The sequence below is a fragment of the Crocodylus porosus genome, unplaced genomic scaffold (assembly GCF_001723895.1).
Source record: "Crocodylus porosus isolate Cpor-Errol unplaced genomic scaffold, CroPor_comp1, whole genome shotgun sequence".
NCBI classification, from domain to species: Eukaryota; Metazoa; Chordata; order Crocodylia; family Crocodylidae; genus Crocodylus; species Crocodylus porosus.
In genome coordinates this window covers 541,095-558,658 of record NW_017728943.1, presented here as the reverse complement: position 1 = coordinate 558,658, position 17,564 = coordinate 541,095, and the positions used below count along the sequence as shown (strand labels likewise).

The 17,564-nt window shown below is 48.2% G+C and overlaps 1 protein-coding gene across 3 annotated transcripts in view; it reads right to left on the bottom strand.

The window, feature by feature from the left end:
- Positions 1–9,845, bottom strand: part of SNX11 (sorting nexin 11) — a 26,959-nt gene extending 17,114 nt beyond the window's left edge. The window contains exons 1-3 of one of the 3 annotated variants that reach the window (XM_019548374.1): positions 9,789–9,845; positions 3,681–3,732; positions 2,681–2,767 (exon numbers count right to left, since the gene is read on the bottom strand). In XM_019548374.1, the coding sequence (XP_019403919.1) occupies positions 2,681–2,767; positions 3,681–3,704 (111 nt within the window). In that variant the 5' untranslated portion in view covers positions 3,705–3,732; positions 9,789–9,845. Of the gene's footprint in view, positions 1–2,680; positions 2,768–3,680; positions 3,733–4,684; positions 5,584–6,955; positions 8,263–9,788 lie in introns of those variants that run through there. The other 2 variants (XM_019548375.1, XM_019548373.1) reach the window with 2 other exon arrangements.
- Between the last annotated feature and the right edge of the window lie 7,719 nt (positions 9,846–17,564).

The following is a 17,564-nucleotide window of genomic DNA, read 5'->3' as shown; positions in this document are numbered from 1 at the left end:
AGCTTGTGCATTGAGCATCACTCCCTTGAGGAGCAACCACTCTTCCTGAACTCCTCTCCCCCTGGGGTCATGGTCCCTTAGGGCCTCACTGACAAGCCTCCTGAGCTTGTCAAAGTTGGCTTTCCTGAAGTCAAGGACTTCCGTGTTGCTGACTGACTTGCCAGCTTACGGTGGATGGTGAAGGCGATCAGCTCATGGTCACTGTCACCCAGCTTCCCATCGATCACTAGGTCACCGATTAGGTCATCCCCAATAGCCAGTACCAGGTTGAGCAGCGCTTTACCTCTCGTTGGCCCATAGATTTCTTGAGTCAGGTAGAGGTCATCCATGCATGCGAAGAAGCTTTGCGACTGCTCGGATTTTGCTGAGTGATCCTCCCACAAGATGTCCGGGTAATTGAAGTCACCCGTGACAGCCATGGTCCTGGAGCATGCAGCCTCAGCCAGTTCCCAGGCGAACTCCTGGTCAAGCTCAGGAGTTCGGGTGGGAGGTCTGTAGTAGACTCCCACCGTTGTGTCCCCTGTGCTGTGTTCCCCATGGGTTTTAACCCAGAGGGTCTCCAGTCATCCACCCTGGTCGCCAATATCAGCTTGCAGGGACCCATAGCTTTCCTTAACATAGAGAGTACAACCCCGCCACTTTTATCTATACAATCCCTCTTGTGCAGGGTATAGCCATCTATACCCGGGTCAGTCATGGGTGGAGTCCCACCAGGTCTCCGTTATCCCTATGATGTCATAATTATTTGCATTAAGCAGGAAGACGAGCTCCTCCTGCTTATTTCCCAAGCTCCTAGCATTTGCGTACAGGCAGGCAAGTGTCTCCTTAGGGGCTCTTGCCTTTCCCACCGATTGTACCAGGGCTGGGGCAGGGGTAGGATCCCTTAAGTGCCTTGGCCTGCTGGCTTTGCAAGGATTGCTCAGCAGGCCAGCAGTGGTGGTGGTCCCCCCGTTCCCCAGCAGGCTTAGTTTAAAGTCCAGTGGAACAGGTCAGCCAGTCTGGCTGAGAAAAGCCTCCTCTCCCCAGGGGAGAGAGATGGAGGCCGTCCCTTCCCAGCAGCTTGCTGCCTGTCTCGCCAAACAGCGGGATGTGGTCATGGAAGCCAAAGCCTTCCCTAGGACACCAGCGCCACAGACTTTGGTTCACTACGTGGATCCTCCTCTCCCTCCTCAGCCCATAGCCTGAGACTGGGAGGATTGACAAGAACACCACCTGTGCCCCCAGACCCTTTAGAACCACTCCCAAATCCCTGTAGCACCTCATGACCTGGCTGGGAGTGCTCCGAGCCGTATTATTGGTGCCCACATGAATAAGGAGCATGGGATAGTGGTCTGTGGGCTGGAGGAGCTTGGGGATCCTCTCTGCAATGTCCCGGATGCAGGTCCCCAGGAAGCAGCAGACTTCCCAGGCTAAGGGGTTGAGGCGGCAAATTACCCCCTCAGTATGGAGTCTCCCATGACAAACACTTTACGTTTTGTCTTGGGGAGAGCAGGGGCGGTAGCTGCAGTTGAGCCTGTGTTGCCTGCGGAAGCTGGCAACTCAGCAGGTTCTGCTGGAGCAGCAAGAACTTGATGACCTCTGTAGGTCTCTTTCAGCCCTACTACTCTGTGACTTCAAGTGCCTAGAAAAACAACCCATTGGTGGGGTGAGATACCAAAGCCCTGCACCAGTGGTTCTCAAGCTTTTTAGATTCAGGGAACTCCTTAGACTCAAGGAACCCTCGGAAAATGCCAGTTCTTAGCTTTCCACTAGTTTTTTTGCGGGTTTGTTTTTTGTTTTTTAACTACAAAAATTGCAATTCTTCTGTTGCAAGCAACTCAAAAGGCCCACAACAGGTCAGAGTGTTTTTGACACAATGGGTACATCTACTCATTGCCCTACGGTAACATAGTGATCACGTGGGTCTACACGCAATAGCCAGATACGTCACTGTAGCGGTACGCTCCTAAGCATACACTGCCCGCGTACTGCAGTAATCGCTTGTATGGAGCTGTGCTTTAGTACTTCCAAAAGGAAGTACTAAAGCATAGTGCCACAGCAACATCGCCGTACAGCAACATGTAGATGCACCCTATGTATTCCCAATTCAAATATCTGGGTTTATATTATGAATCGCACGTAGGTGACTGCACACCTAACTGTTAATATTGCACGACTGATGACAGCACCTTTAAAAGGATTGTGTGCTACCTGGGGTACAGAAGCACCTGCTTGAGAATCACTGTCCTGCATGGTTATCATTGTCAAGATACAAACAACGGAATCCTGCAGCTACCTCTAAAATGTTAAGGCAGCTACAAACTGCACAGCTACAGCTAGAGGATGGCAAGAGACCACCTAAGTTGCCTCACACCAACCACTGCTTCCTGAGATATTGAAGGTCTATACAGAACAAAGGGTGCTTTGCTCTTGGAAGTTTTCAGAGACCCCCAGAAAGCAAGCTGGACAGCACTTGAGTTCAGACACACAAGGGGCTGTATTGACCATGCCAGGATTTCCATTTGCACCACATGGGGTTTCTTACACCAAGGCAAAGCAAGTGAAATAGCACCTGATCAAAACAGTAGTGTTCTACATTGGTATAAATGATTACATGGTATTGTATTAGGGGCTCAAGTCCTGGCACTTGAGCTCAGCTGACCAGCTCCATTCTCTGCCCCAGAACCTACTCTGCACTTACATGAAGGAAGATTTTATAATCCACATAGGAATTCCAGGAGCCTTCATTCTGTACCCGAGGATCCTGTACACGCACTGTGGTCAGCTCCTGAGGGGCAAAGAAATGTCATCCTTACTCAAAAGGAGGAGATGCTCAGAACAACCTCATTCTAATAACCCATAACCCAGCCACAGCCCTCAGCTGACAGCAGCTACTGCCCTAGTGGTGCTGCCTTGGAGAAGCCTATGGAGGAAAAAGGAGCCCCAGGGCAGGTGTGTACAGGCATCTCCCGAGGCCCATTCTACCTGCCAATTCCCACAAGCTACAAATCCTCTCTTACCCTGAGAACCCAAATGATGCAGCAGATTTACTGCACAAGCACCTTGCATAAGCTCCAGCCCCAGCTGTGCCTCAATATCTGCTCTCTGACCTTACAAAACCTTCCACATTATACCAGTAGGAACTAGCTAAGGATCACCCACATGGAGAGCTTGCCTTTTGCCAGAACTAACCACTCTGGGTATATCATTTAGTAGAATGCTTTGTGTCAGTGTTGCCAGGTGTATGATAGTTATTGTATTTGTATGAATTTCAACCTTTATACAATGTACAATCAATAATAGTAAAAGTGTTAAAAAATGTACAATAATTTTTGAAGCAGCTCACTGATGCAGCAAATGCAAAACCCAAGTCACTCTCAAAGAGTTTTAACTGGCTTTTGGGCTTGCTGTCAGCACTCTCTTATGACTGCTTGCCTCAAAATAAAGAAATGCTTCAACTCTAATGACCCAGTTCTCACTCACTGGTGACTTACAAGGAGCAAGATAAAGTGTATAAGATGATGACTTATTTGGATTTTTTTTTTTCAGTGTATGATAGTTTTTCAGCAAATGTGATAATTCTGAGCTTCCAATACAATAATTTCATGTTTAAGTCCTGGCAATACTGCTTTGTGTACCCCTGTCCTGCCACCCCCATGGAGGAACTAAACAGATGTGGCAGAAACTAGGAAGTAACTTACTTCTTCCTCGTGATTCTCCAACATCCTACAGCCTACACGCAGAGGGAAGCATCTGCAAATATGGAAAAAACAGATCTTTGCTTAGATAAAGGTAGGTCTGACACTCACTCAGCTGTCAGAGCCTAGATCCATTACAGAGGCTCATGCGTTTAGTTCTAGGTGGTATTCCCCTCTTAGTTCCCCTCCCTGCCAGACCAGGGAGTCTGCATGTGTCACTCCACATTTCTTTTTTGCCTGGAAGACAAGAAATTCAGGGGGTCAACAAGCAATATACAGAGGATGGGTGAAATGGAGATTGCAGGGGGGGCATATATCATTTGGTGCCATTGCACAGTTCTTGCATTTAGACAGAATTGCAGAGGTGCTTAAAGATAGATAGGGCTTACCCCTTCTCACTTCCCCCTCAAAACAGGGCTCTACCCAGTGACCCCCAAGAACATTTCAGGAGATTCTAGGACGGATCAGATGCAGCAGCAAGAACCATGGTGTTTGAGCGTGAAGGGCCCAGTTAATCAGTGCTGCCTCACAAGCTTGGTCAATGAAAAGGCTGTTTTTCTCAAGGGAATCCCACCTTCTGCCCTCCAAAAGACTCTTAGGAATGTAAGGGAGTCACCTAGCACAGTCAGGTTGAGCACTGCACTTTGGGAGACCCTAGCTCCATGGACAGCTGCTTAGCCCAGTCCAGACGCAGAGAAAGTGCTCCTAGCTGTTGCAGTTAAGCATGCATCTCTTACTGAGACCTGGGCTCCCTCCAGTTGAGACCTATGCCTAGCAGCACAGCTTGTTAGAACGCACTGAAACAAAGTTATGCTACCTTGCTCCAACCCTTCTCAAGCTCTGGGTGTACAGTGCTAGGGAAATGAAGCCACATCTGAGGTGGGAGAGTGGCAACCAGCTGCTGAGTAGTTTTCAGCCAGCTTTGTGCTCGCAAGAAAAGTGACATAGGGCCTTTGGTGAGGTAGGGCCAACAACAGTCCCTGTTGTTGACACATAGCTTTAATGACCTTTGCATTGCACATGAACTCCATCACTGTTCCTTGGAAAGAGAGGCAGGGACATCAGCTTCCTGGACTTTCAACCTGTTCCAGGGGCCTTTTAGGTTTGCCGCTTCCCAAAGTAACTTGTAACCTTACTGTGATAGGTGTCTGGGGAGCAGGGCTACATTTCTATCCAGAAACAGAACTGTTTGTATAGAGCCCACCAACTGTAACTCTCAGATGTGATGTGATCATCCAAGTCTATACATGATTTGCAATGACAGGCCACTTGTCTAGTCCTTGATTCTTCAGGAACAAAACATGAACTCAGAAGAGACAGTTTGGGTTCAAGTATAGTTAGATGCCACAGTTTTGTGGCTGTTAAACCACAACCTATTGAGACAGAGAAGTAAAAGCCAAACACTTGGACTCTCTGGGTTGAAGAGAATCTTTGTGATGGGCTAAAGACAGTCTAAGCCAGCAGTTCTCAACCTTTTTAGACTCAAGGGCCCCCTTGGAAAAATGCCAGCCCTCAGTGTTTTGACTGCCAAAAATAACAGAGTAATTCTTATGTTGCAAACAACTCAGAAAGCCCCACAGCAGGTCAGAATGGTTCTGACACTATGAATTCCTATTTGAAATCTTTAGTTCCATCTTGTGAGTCATGTGCATGTGCTTGCATACCTAATAGTGATAATATTACACAGCACCCCAGAATGCTGTGGCGCACTGGTTGGGAATCAGGGGTCTAAGGTGTTTTAAGAAGCCTTAAGAGAAGTTATTGCGTTTTCTCCGTGTGCCGAGATCTCAGCTGACTTTTGCAATATGTTTTAATAAAAAGCTCACTTTAGCAGGCAGTGATCACATTATGGCAAACAAGAAGAAAGATTTCATGTGGTTTCACAGCCTCCTGTCCCCCAACCAAGTTCTGTGTGTAAAACCTTATCTTACTTCCTTTTATGCACTGATAAGGCAGTTTGCCCATATATATGTAACCTTCCCAGAAGAATCCCACTTGCCTTTCACAAGCAGGGCTCCCAGCTTATTTGGATAAACTATATAATAAAGGTACTGTCACCTACTGGTTAGAGCACAAGCTTGCAAATCAGGTTTCTTGCTCTTCTAATGATCTGCTATGTGGGCAAGCACAACTTCTGTGCCTCAATTTCTCTAGCTTTCATTGCGGTACTGCCTGGGAACCCCAGAAACACATGATGCTGGGCACTGTATTTATAAATAGGTAAGATGATCTTTTCCCCAGAGCAGGAGAGAGGGTTGAACAAACATTTGTAAAGGACTTGGAAATCCCTGACCAAGAGGCGCCAATTAAGAATCGTTAATTAAAGTATTGCAGGTTGGCCATGTCACAGAATGAAGATATTAGCACAGTACCATCACACAAACCACTTCCTTTGTTGCAGCCCTTTGGCAATTCCAAGTCCTACCGGCCAGTGACAGTTGATTTGATGTGCCATTAAATGCTTCTGAAGTAAGAGGTTTGCAGTTCCTGCTCTGCAACAACAATGGAATTAACTTTTGAATCTTAGTGTGGGGGGGGGGGAGCCAGAGAAGAAAATTAATGCAACAAATGGTTGCAGCAGCCCAGGCAGTGGAACTCTGCTGATCTCGGAGATATGACTCTTAGCCCAGTAAGCCTTGTATTATCTATTGCAGACAGTCTCAGAGCTGCTCATCAGGCAGAACTGGAGGTCTGCAAGCTCATCCAGGGTATCCTGGCTTCACCTACTTCAGTCAGTTTGTTTGCAGTTGGTTTTTCAGAACTTGGGGCGGACTTTGTGCTTGGGAATTTGTCTAAGCTGCCAAGGTACAAAACTGCCTCACCCCAGAGGGGAGGACCCTCTCTAGCTAGTCCCAACTCACTGAGCTTTTGCAGGTCAGACCATTATTCTCAGAACTGAGCTTCCCAGCAAGGCATGCTGATACAGGCCAGATCTCCAGATGTGCACAACACTGTCCTGCTCTCACAGGGACACTGAGCAATTCCAGATTTTAATCAAGTATCTCAAGGGGGAGCAGGGCTCTTTGGAAAACACAGCCTCAATTTTGGATGTCCAGCAGTTGTGGAATGGAGGGGGAGAGAGGGAAAAAAAATCTGCATCCCTGATCTCATTAAAAAAAAAAAAGAAAAAAAAAAAAATCAACCTCTTTCTTTACAGCAAAAACTCTGTTGTCCAACATAAATTGAGGAGCATTGCAATAATCTCAATAAGGCAGAGCAGGGAGAAGCAGACCAAGAAGCAGTTTTAAACATGCATGATACACAGCAGGAGACATGACCTTGTTCCCAGTAACAGCAGCTCCTGAACAAGTCTGGATAATTGAGATTTTGCTAAAGGCTGATCATCACACCACTGCTGTGGGTTGATTACACCATAGCAGGTTCAAGTTTGCACTGCAATAAAGTAAGGGGAAGGAGAAAAATAAACCCTACCATAACAACACTCTATTGCACACACAATCCACACCTCCCCACCAGGGAGAGGATACGAGAGAACGAACCACATGCCGCACATTAGTCACATCACTTAATGCAATAATGGAAGACGCTCAGATATTGTGGCGATGTGTGTGGGATAAGCACTTATACAGAATAGCATCAGCAGAGAGGTTGACCATTATGTTCCTTCTTCTCCCCAGAGAGGCATTGTTGATGCTGTTGCTTTTAAACTGCTTTCTTTGTGTGACAGCCCTGGTAGCTCAGCAAGATTAAAAACACAGAAGGGGGAAAAAAGAGAATCAGCCCATGCTAAGTGAAATGGCACATAATTGGTAGGAAAAGGAATTTAATTTTCCAGTAACCAAGTGAGTCTTACAAAGAAAAACAGCAACGGGGACACACGGCATAACAGGCAACCAGAATATGCACCCTAATCAACTGGGAGCCAGAGACTGAAAGACAGGATCAAGACAAATAATTAGGTGAAAGAGAAGAAAGAGGCAGAGAGAAAGAGGGGAGACCTGTAGACAGCATTCATCATAACCTAGTGTATTCCATACCCAGGGAGGTTCCTGTGGGATTGTGCAGAGCCCATGCCTATTATTTTTTTAAAGTTCTGTAATTTCTCTGAAATCCCTCATTAAGACTCTAATGCCAGACAGTGTTGAAGGATGTACTGCTGTCTGGCCTCCCCTAGCAGGTTAAATAGATAAAGAACTATGCGAGGCACATAAGCCGCATCTACACTAACAGATATACAGTGTAGCGTTCTTAGCATCACCCCTCTTCACTGACTAGATTCCAAATACTCAGAAACAATTATTTTATAACAAGGATGTCACAAGTTAGACCCACCTATGCCTAGACTGCATAGGAACTGGTTTGTGCTACAACAGGAGATGGCCAATCTAAGAATTGTTAGAAAAGTACACATTCATTTACCTAAACCTCCACTGAATTAAAAGTGACTTTTTAAAATCCAGTAGCCATCCTGTTTTACTTGCTCTTTTTAATCTCTCTGCCAGACTGGACAATGGTAAGTAAAGAAGAAAAAAAAAAGTCAATGAAGTTTTGCTTTTGCTTGGTGTTAGTATTGCTTTAAGTCATCTGGTGCTGCAGTGTATCACTCTTAAGTTGCCACAGCTTGGTTACTGGTTTCAAGACAAACTAGTAAAGAAGTTTGCTTGTGTCATTTTAACTACATCTCTATTTAAGGCTGCAGCAGGTTATTCTTAATCTAACTCCAGTTTTGTTTGTATCAATTTATTTTACAATGGCAACAAGTCAACTTAAACCAAACCAAATAACTTGAAGTTGACTTGAAAAGCAATACCAAATGAGATGGTATTTAACATTTTTCCCTAGAATCCTAAATATGCAAGTATCTTAGCTTTTATTTATTATTTTAGAAACTTTCTCCACCTTCTAAGGAAGAGAAAATCTTGAAAGCTTCCGCTGTTAATGCACAAAAAGCAGAAACCAAAACCGTAATACTTATTCGCTCCAAGTCTCATGAACTGTAAATCCAATTTCATGACTGAACTCTGATGCTCAGTGCTAAGATATGTACACTTCAGTCCATAGCTGTATCAGTTTTCAAAGCTATTTCAAATTCTATTAGTACAGGCTTGAACTTAAGAGAAGACCTTTACATCATTTTTGGCATCCATAAAGGCAACCTGACTTCACCCCACCAGAAAAGAGGGGCCCTGCCTCTCCCCTTTAAAAAATGTAACATGAGAACATGTACATTTCCATGCAAACATGAAAACACCAGGTTTTGTTCTATTTTGCTAGAAAACTTTCCAGATGAAGATGACTCAGAAATACATACCCAGCAGCACTCACATCCCTTCCTTAATCAACAGGGCAGAAGTCAAACATGCTTTCCTCCTCAGTGTCTGTTGGACAAGCAGTCCAAAACCTTGCAGGGGAAGGGTTTTAGATGGTTTTAATGGGAAATTACCACCAGCAACATCCCCCCACACCTACTTCCTGCTCACAGACCTCATATTGGCTTATGGACTTTTATGCAAAAACCCCCATCCATCCCACCTGCTGCACCACTGTGCTGATGGCACACAGCCTCCCTCAGGGTTTCACTTCCCTGGTTAGCTGAGCTCTCTTAGCTCCCCTCACCAGAGGCCTTCTAAGGTAGCTGGTTTTTAGGGAGAATACCGTTTTGCAGCCAAGAAAGGGGAACAAGCCTGCTCTATTCCTCCTGCTGCTTGTCACTTTTGGGGCAACTGATGTGCTCTGGATGTCCTTTGCCACACAGCAGGTGCCAGGGAGACTCCTTCTCTCCTTTGCTCTGCCCCCCGCCTTCTAGCAATGCACAGTCCAGAGCTGGACCCCCCCCACGCAACCCACTGAGACACCCAAAGCCACGTCCTCCGATGGAGCCCCCCTCCGCTGGCTCAGCACTCAGAGAAAGGCTCAGACCCCTGGGCTCCTTAGCCCCGTCTATCTGCAGTGCTAGGCGCCGCTGACAGCCCAGCTCCAGCTGGCTCCGTGCAATCAACACGCCCCAGGGAGGCGATGAACTGAACGTGTCGCCTAAACAGGGGCCTCCCTGGCGCAGGCAAGGAGCAGCAACCTCCCCAGCCACTGCACAGACAGCTGCCTGCAGCGTACCGGGTGCCTTTTCGCCATGCACCCCACAAAGACCCCTACCTCTTCCCGCAAGACACTCCGGCGACGCGGCCCCTTTAAGCAAGCTAAGCGGCGCCGCCTGGGCCCTTATAGCAGAGGTCACGTGAGACTCCTTCCTGTTGGGGCGTGGGGCAGCATGGGAAGTGTAGTTCTGCTCGGGAGGGAGGACTCCACCTCTTCCTCCAGCCCCCAAGGGCTTTGCATAGTGGGAGGGAGGGGGGATGTAGTGGGTAAGAAAAGTGCCTTTGCGTTTGCAAGCTTGGCTAAGTGTTCCAGTTATGCAGTTGATCCGGTAAAAGATGCTATCCAAAAAAAGCTTTGTCTCTCCTGGATAAAAGAAAGAAGATAAGGGGATGCATGGCGGCGGGGAGGAGGGAATACTCAGAGCAAAGTACCCAAAGGAGAGGTGGAAGCCACCCCAGTTCTGGATCTTTCCTGGGTCCCTGTGCAGGGCTTTGCAGGACATGGGCAATACTAGCAGCCCCACCATTTTGTGGCACAAATTGTGACACTGGGTGGTTTTGTCAAAGCCCCCACTCCAGGGTTAGGAGATTAAGTGAGAATCTGGGTTTAAGTAAATAAATCAAGTGTTTACCCCTCATCTTTGCAAAAACAAGCTGGCACATGGGACCAGGGGCACTATAAAGACTCAAGAACTAGCCTCAAATGGATCATCATCATTATAATAAAACTCAAAGGTTTGTATGACCTGGATCATATGTCCTTAATGTTTGGGATGGGCAATGCTGTATTGCTCTGATGGTATTAATAGTTGTTAGCAAGCAAGATTTTGATCTAGAGAAGGAGTATCAAAGACACAATCCATGGGCCAAATTGGACTCACACCACCAGGCTCTCATCTGGTCTGCAGGGCTCCTTGGAAGGGATAGAAATTTGGAAGCAGGGCCCATCACCAAATTTGGGGGTAAGAGGCCCTGCTGGGGTAGTGTTTTTGCTGTGCTAATCCGTACAGGTCACTGAGCCAATGCTGGGGCTCATGAACCCATGACAGCCACTGCTTGCACCACCACTAGATGTGGGTCCTGGTCTAGCCAGTGAGGACCCTGCAGTCTGGAAACGGCCCATGAAGAGGCCTAGGGAGCTAGGGAGGCCAAGGGAGTTTGATTTAGAGGTAATCACAGAACTCACTCAAGTAAAAAAAAGTGTGTTAACCACACTCCTTTAGAGTTTGCTGTTTTTAAACACCCATGTAGCAGGATAGCTGAAGAAGATATCACCCAAAGCACTGGGCTGCATGACAGAGGCTGAGCAGGGTTCAGCTGTGTGGCCTTAGAGGACTAACTGCAAACACTGGGTTTGAGGAGAGAGTGATTGCAGAAGCAAAAAGTCAAGAAAGAGCAAGCAGAAGGCTAGCATACAGCGAAAGAAGTTGTGAGAGTAACCCCAAGAGTAACAGGAGCTCCACGGGATACAGAACTGACTGGAAAGCCAGGCTGGGAAACTGTGAGTCCAGAGACTGTTTGCTGAGGTCTGATTCTGCCATGTTCAAGGAAATATGCTGCCTTCCTTCTTTGTGAGTATTCAGGATTGAACCAAAAAAATACTTGACTCAGAGAATTGTTTGTTTTTTTTCTCTTAATGAAAACAATCTGGCAAGGACCTGAATATGGGCAAAGGACAAAATGCTTACATAAGTCTGCAGAGAGCCTAGGAACACCTATACGAGCAGCTTTTTGTCCTGGTATGAGCAGCTTCTTGTTCTGATATTTTAAGGATGATGAGTTTAGGGTGGGGGGGAATCAAACTCATTCAGCCTCATGAGGCCAATCTATTGGTTTCATCCAGAACCTAGCAGGGGAAAATCCAGAGAGGGTATAGTAATGCAGATGGGGATTGCCGACCCTGAGGTATAGTAATGCAGATCCATCCCCCGCTTTGATTCCTCCTCCATCCAAACTAAAAGCCAACTGGCTGGGATTAACTTAATGGCTCATTACCTTCTTCCTGATACCTGCTAATTGCTCTCCACTCCACAGGTGTTAAAAACTGCTATCCATTTTAATGGTCCTGATGTCAAACTTCCCTTGTTTCTGCAATATTGTTGTCTGTTAGCCACTCCTGGTAATCTCTCTCTCTCATTTCACAGCCCTGCCCTGCAGACTGTTTTTAGCTCTAACTGAAAACCTTAGCTCATGTTTCATAGTTTGTAGGGTTGGAAGGGATCTCAGCAGATCACCAAGTCCGACCCCCTGCCATGGGCAGAAAAGAATGCAGGGGTCAAATGACCCCAGCTAAGTGATTATCCAGCCTCCTTTTGAAGATGCCCAGGGTAGGAGCGAGCACCACTTCCCTTGGAAGTTGATTCCAGATCCTAGCTGCCCTGACTGTGAAGTAGCGCCTCCTGATGTCTAGTCTGAGTCTACTCTCAGTCATCTTATGGCCGTTTTCCTCGTTAGTCCCCGCAGTGCTCGGGGGAACAGGGACTCTCCCATTGCCTGCTGGTCCCCCTTGGCCAGCTTGTAGACAGCCACCAGATCCCCTCTCAGCCTTCCCTTGTGAAGGTTGAACAGGTTCAGGTCCTGTAGCCTCCCCTTGTAGGACGTGCCCTACTGCCCCCTGATCATGTGAGTCGCCCTCCTCTGGACCCTCTTGTTGCTGTCCACATCCCTCCTGAAGTGCAGCACCCAGAACTGGATGCAGTACTCCAGTTGCAGCCTGACCAGTGTTGCATAGAGGGGGAGGATCACCTCCTTGGACCTGCTTGAGATGCACTGTGGATGCATGGCAAGGTGCAGTTGGCCTTCCTGACTGCCTCCCCACACTGCTGGCCCATGTTCATCTTGGAGTCAATAATGACTCCAAGATCCTTTTCTGTCTCTATGCTGATTAGAAGGGAGTTCCCCATTCTGTCCTCATTAGCCCACCCCTGTAACCTATCCCTCTCCTCCAGTGTGCCCACTTCTCCCCACATTTTAGTGTCATCCGCGAATTTGAACAAGTTGCTTTTCACTCCCTTGTCCCACTCACTGATGAAGATGTTGAACAGTGCGGGCCCAAGGACCGAGCCATGGGGGACCCCACTGCCCACATCCCTCCAGGTCAAAAAAGACCCATCCACCACCACTCTCTGGGTGTGGCCCTCCAGCCAGTTTGCGACCTATCTGACTGTGTAGCCATCAACACCACAGTCACCTAATTTTTTAATGAGGAAGGGATGAGAGACAGTGTCAAAGGCCTTCCTAAAGTCCAGAAAGACTACGTCCACCGTGACACCTGCATCCAAGGATTTTGTGACCTGGTCGTAGAAGGCCACTAGGTTGATCTGACAGGACCTGCCTCAGATTGAACCCATGTTGATTGCCCCTAAGCATGATCTCCCCTGCTGGTCCCTCACAGATGTCCGCCTGGATAATTTTCTCAAACAGCTTCCCAAGGACCAAGGTAAGACTAATGGGCTTGTAGTTTCATGGGTCCTCCTTCCTCCCTTTTTTGAAAATGGGGACCACATTGGCCCTTTTCCAGTCCTCTGGCACCTCACCAGAGCACCATGAGTACTCATAAAGCTGTGCCAGGTGACCCTGCAATGACCTCTGCCAATTCCCTCAGCACTCTGGGGTGGAAATCATCAGGACCTGCTGACTTGAATACATCTAGACCCACCAGAAGTTCCCTGACTAGGTCCTCACTGACCCTGGGCCTGGCAGCACCTCCCAAGTCCCTCGGGGACCCCAGTGGGGTGGATGCCCCAGTCCCTGCTCAAGAAGATGGAGGCAAAGAAATTGTTAAAGAGGTTAGTTTTGTCACCTGGTGTGACCACCAGATTTCCTAGCGTATCGTGCAGAGGCCCTGCGTTACCCGGTACCTTCTTTTTTACCCCCTATGTATTTAAAGAAGAACTTCTCATTGTCCTCAATCCGGGTCACTAGTCCCAGTTCCATCTCTACCTTAGCCTTCCTTACAGTCCCCCTACAATCTCGGGCAATGGAGGTATAATCCTCCTTGATGACGGCCCCTCCCTTCCACTGGGTATACGCCTCCTTTTAGCTTTGAGACATTCCTGGATGCTTTTGGTGAGCCATGGGGGCTTTTGAACATTCCTGCCCCCTTTGATTCGTGTGGGGATTGTCACCCTTTGGGCTTGGAGGATTGTTTCCTTCAGAAACAACCACTCTTCCTGGACTCCCAACTCCCCCGCTCCGGGACCTCAGTGCCTCTCTGACTAGTCTCCTTACCTCATTGAAATCTGCCCTCCTGAAGTCTAGGGCTGTTGCCTTGCTTGCAGGCCTTTGACACCCTGCCTTTGACACGTAAGGTAGCATTTACTCAGGTCAGTGACCTGCAGTGAAGTATTGGAGGCACTGTCAAGATGCTCAAGAAGGCCAGATTTTGTTTTATTAATTTGAATAAGAAATGTATGTTTAACTGTAACAACTACAAGACTAATAACAATATCTTTTGACTTATTTTCCTCAGTTTGTTGTGGGTTGTTTTTTTTTAAATGTAACATATACTCTAGCAAATCAGTGCAGGTTCCAATAGCTATATTTGGTTTTTTGCTTTGAAGTTTTGTGGTGGGAGAAGCAGCAACAGTATTATTTGCCAGGGCTCTAGGAGCTCTGGCAATTAATTATGCTGCAGCTTGTTCCACCACCAGATTTCCAGCCCCCTGGGGAGTCCCATGGGCAGAATGACATGGCTTCAGGGGCTGGATCTGGTTTACAGGCTTATCTTTGATACCTCTGCTTTAAGGGGTTCATAAGGCCTAATCTTTGTGGTAAGATAATGCTTTCACTTAAAGGCACTAATAAATTCCCAAACTACAGGGGTTAAACAAGGGGAACAGAAAAGAGCTCCAGTGAGTTTCCTTGTTTTGGAAAATCAGTACAGAGTGCACATGGACAGTACCAAAAGAGCTACTTTTCCTGTTTCAAACTGCTCTAATCTTCTGAAACAGCATACTGCTGCACCCAGTACCAGCGAATTACCCTAAGGATGCTCTGGGCATGTTATGGCCCTGTAACAGATGCCACTGGGTTGAGTCAGAATCCCTGTCACATGACAGTAATGCTAAACTTGTTAATCCTGACCTGTGTGTTGCATCCCAATTAAGGCCCCTGGTCTTTTTCAGACAGACTGTGCTTGCTTATTGTCACTGTGACATAGCTCTATATTCTGTTCCTCTGTCACTGACCAAGTATATTCTAACGACATTTCCAGAGTTAAACAGTACTGATGTAGGGAAATGTGTTGTTCTTAAAACTCCCAAAGCAGTGGCAGCTATTAGCACTGGTATCTTAGTATTTGGTATCACTGCATTGTTTTCTATTGTTATGCTATATGTTAGTGTTGTTTCATACGTAGTATATTTATATCTTGTCACTTGGTGTCTTTAGAATATTATGTTATCATATAGCACACTGCAGCAGATTACAGTTTTGTTCAGTACCTTTGTTTCTAGTGCAGTATAGTATCTTTCCATAGTGCAGAAGTGTTCAGCTTGTAGCAAACATGCCATTAAGTGACATGGGCAGCCTCTGTGTGTGGTATGCGGCAGTTGGGGGAGGGAGCAGGGAGACCAGTTGCAGATAGTGCAGAGAGCAGCACGTGCTACTGTGGTGTAGTCTATCAAGTTGTGATATAGTGGGGTGGGCAAAATATGGCCCATGGGCTGTGGAGAGAAGTGGGCACACTGGAGGAGAGGGACAGGCTGCAACTAGATCTAGACAGGTTAAAGGGGTGGCCCACCAGGCAATTCCATCCGGCCTGTGGGGACCGTCCGTAAGCCCTCAAGCCTCCTGTAGGACCTGGCCCTGGGCTGTCCCTCTGCAAGTCCATATGTGGCTCTGGTTGCTAACCAACCACCCCCAGGCCCCAGCCTGGCCTGACCCACCCCAGCCCCAAACCAAGGGATGCTGAAGACAAGAAGCCTCTGCCTGGCAGAGGCATTTGCTGGTGACCCTGTGGCTGTTCCTAGCGTCCCTGCCCACGAACTGGAAATGAAGGTAAGGGCCCCCAGTGGTTTGGGGCAGGGACTTCTGCTGGGGAAAAGGGGGTGGGAATGTAGGTAGGGTCAGAAGGGACCTGAGCAGATCATTAAGTCCAACCCCCTGCTTTTCTGACCTGGAGGGATGTGGGCAGTGGGGTCCCCCAGGGCTCAGTCCTCAGGCCCGCACTGTTCAATATCTTCATCAGTGATGTGGACAAAGGGGAGAAAAGCACCTTGTTCAAATTCACAGATGACACTAAAATGTGGGGAGAAGTGGGCACACTGGAGGAGAGGGACAGGCTGCAACTAGATCTAGACAGGTTACAGGGGTGGGCAGATGAGGACAGGATGGGATTCAATACTGACAAGTGCAGGGTACTGCACCTGGGAAGGAAGAACCAGCAGCATACCTACAGGCTGGGGAACTCCCTTCTAGTCAGCATAGAGACAGAAAAGGATCTTGGTGTCATTATTAATTCCAAAATGAACATGGGTTGCCAATATGGGGACGCGGTTAGGAAGGCTACCTGCACCTTGTCATGCATCCACAGATGCATCACGAGCAGGTCCAAGGAGGTGATCCTCCCTCTCTATGCAACACTGGTCAGGCCACAGTTGGAGTACTGCATCCAGTTCTGGGTGCTGCACTTCAGGAGGGATGTGGACAGCAACAAGAGGGTCCAGAGGAGGGCGACTCACATGATCAGGGGGCAGTAGGGCACGTCCTACAAGGGGAGGCTACAGGACCTGAACCTGTTCAACCTTCACAAGGGAAGGCTGAGAGGGGATCTGGTGGCTGTCTACAAGCTGGCCAAGGGGGACCAGCAGGCAATGGGAGAGTCCCTGTTCCCCCGAGCACTGCGGGGACTAACGAGGAAAACGGCCATAAGATGACTGAGAGTAGACTCAGACTAGACATCAGGAGGCGCTACTTCACAGTCAGGGCAGCTAGGATCTGGAATCAACTTCCAAGGGAAGTGGTGCTCGCTCCTACCCTGGGCATCTTCAAAAGGAGGCTAGATAATAACCTAGCTGGGGTCGTTTGACCCCCTGCATTCTTTTCTGCCCATGGCAGGGGGTCGGACTTGGTGATCTGCTCAGGTCCCTTCCGACCCTACCAACTATGAAACTATGTGGGGAGCAATGTGTTATGGGGCAAGATGGGGCTGGCCCTGCATGCTGCAGCAGCACAGGGCTGGGTGGGGCTGAGCCCACTCGCTGCTACCATGTACAGCTGTGGACTGTGGTGGCAGTGCAGGAGCTGTACATTATGGGGCTGGGCTGGCGCTGCATGCTGCCACAATGTGTGGTCAGAGGCTTGCACAAGAGCATTTATTGGGCTGTGTGGGGCAGGCCCCACACACTGCCAACATATGCAGCCAGCCATTTGGGTGGGAGTTGCGTGTTATGGGGCTGGGCAGGTGGTATGCCACCACCTGGAGCTTAAGGGACTCACACTCCCAGGACGCCCCCCCTCAACACCTCCTTCCCCCAACATTCCCCACACACGCTGCCACCACATACCCTGCACCCACCATACCTACACCTCCCACATGCAATATACAAGAGTAAGGCTGTACTTTGAACTATTATGGAATCACCTTGTCCCAGGGGGACAATAAGAACCCCCTGGCGTGTGTTGTGGTGGAGACAACCCGCTGCAACAATGGAAAAAAAGCCCTGAGAAAAGGGCAAACTTACCTCCCTCAGGTACAGCCGGACTGGATAAGCCACAGAGGGGTGCTTTTCTCTGCAGCTGGGGCCAGTGTGGCCCAATGATGTCATCCAGGAACCCTGCCCAGCAGGGTTACAAGCCGGCAGTGGGAAAGCAGCAGGGGGGATGCAGCAGG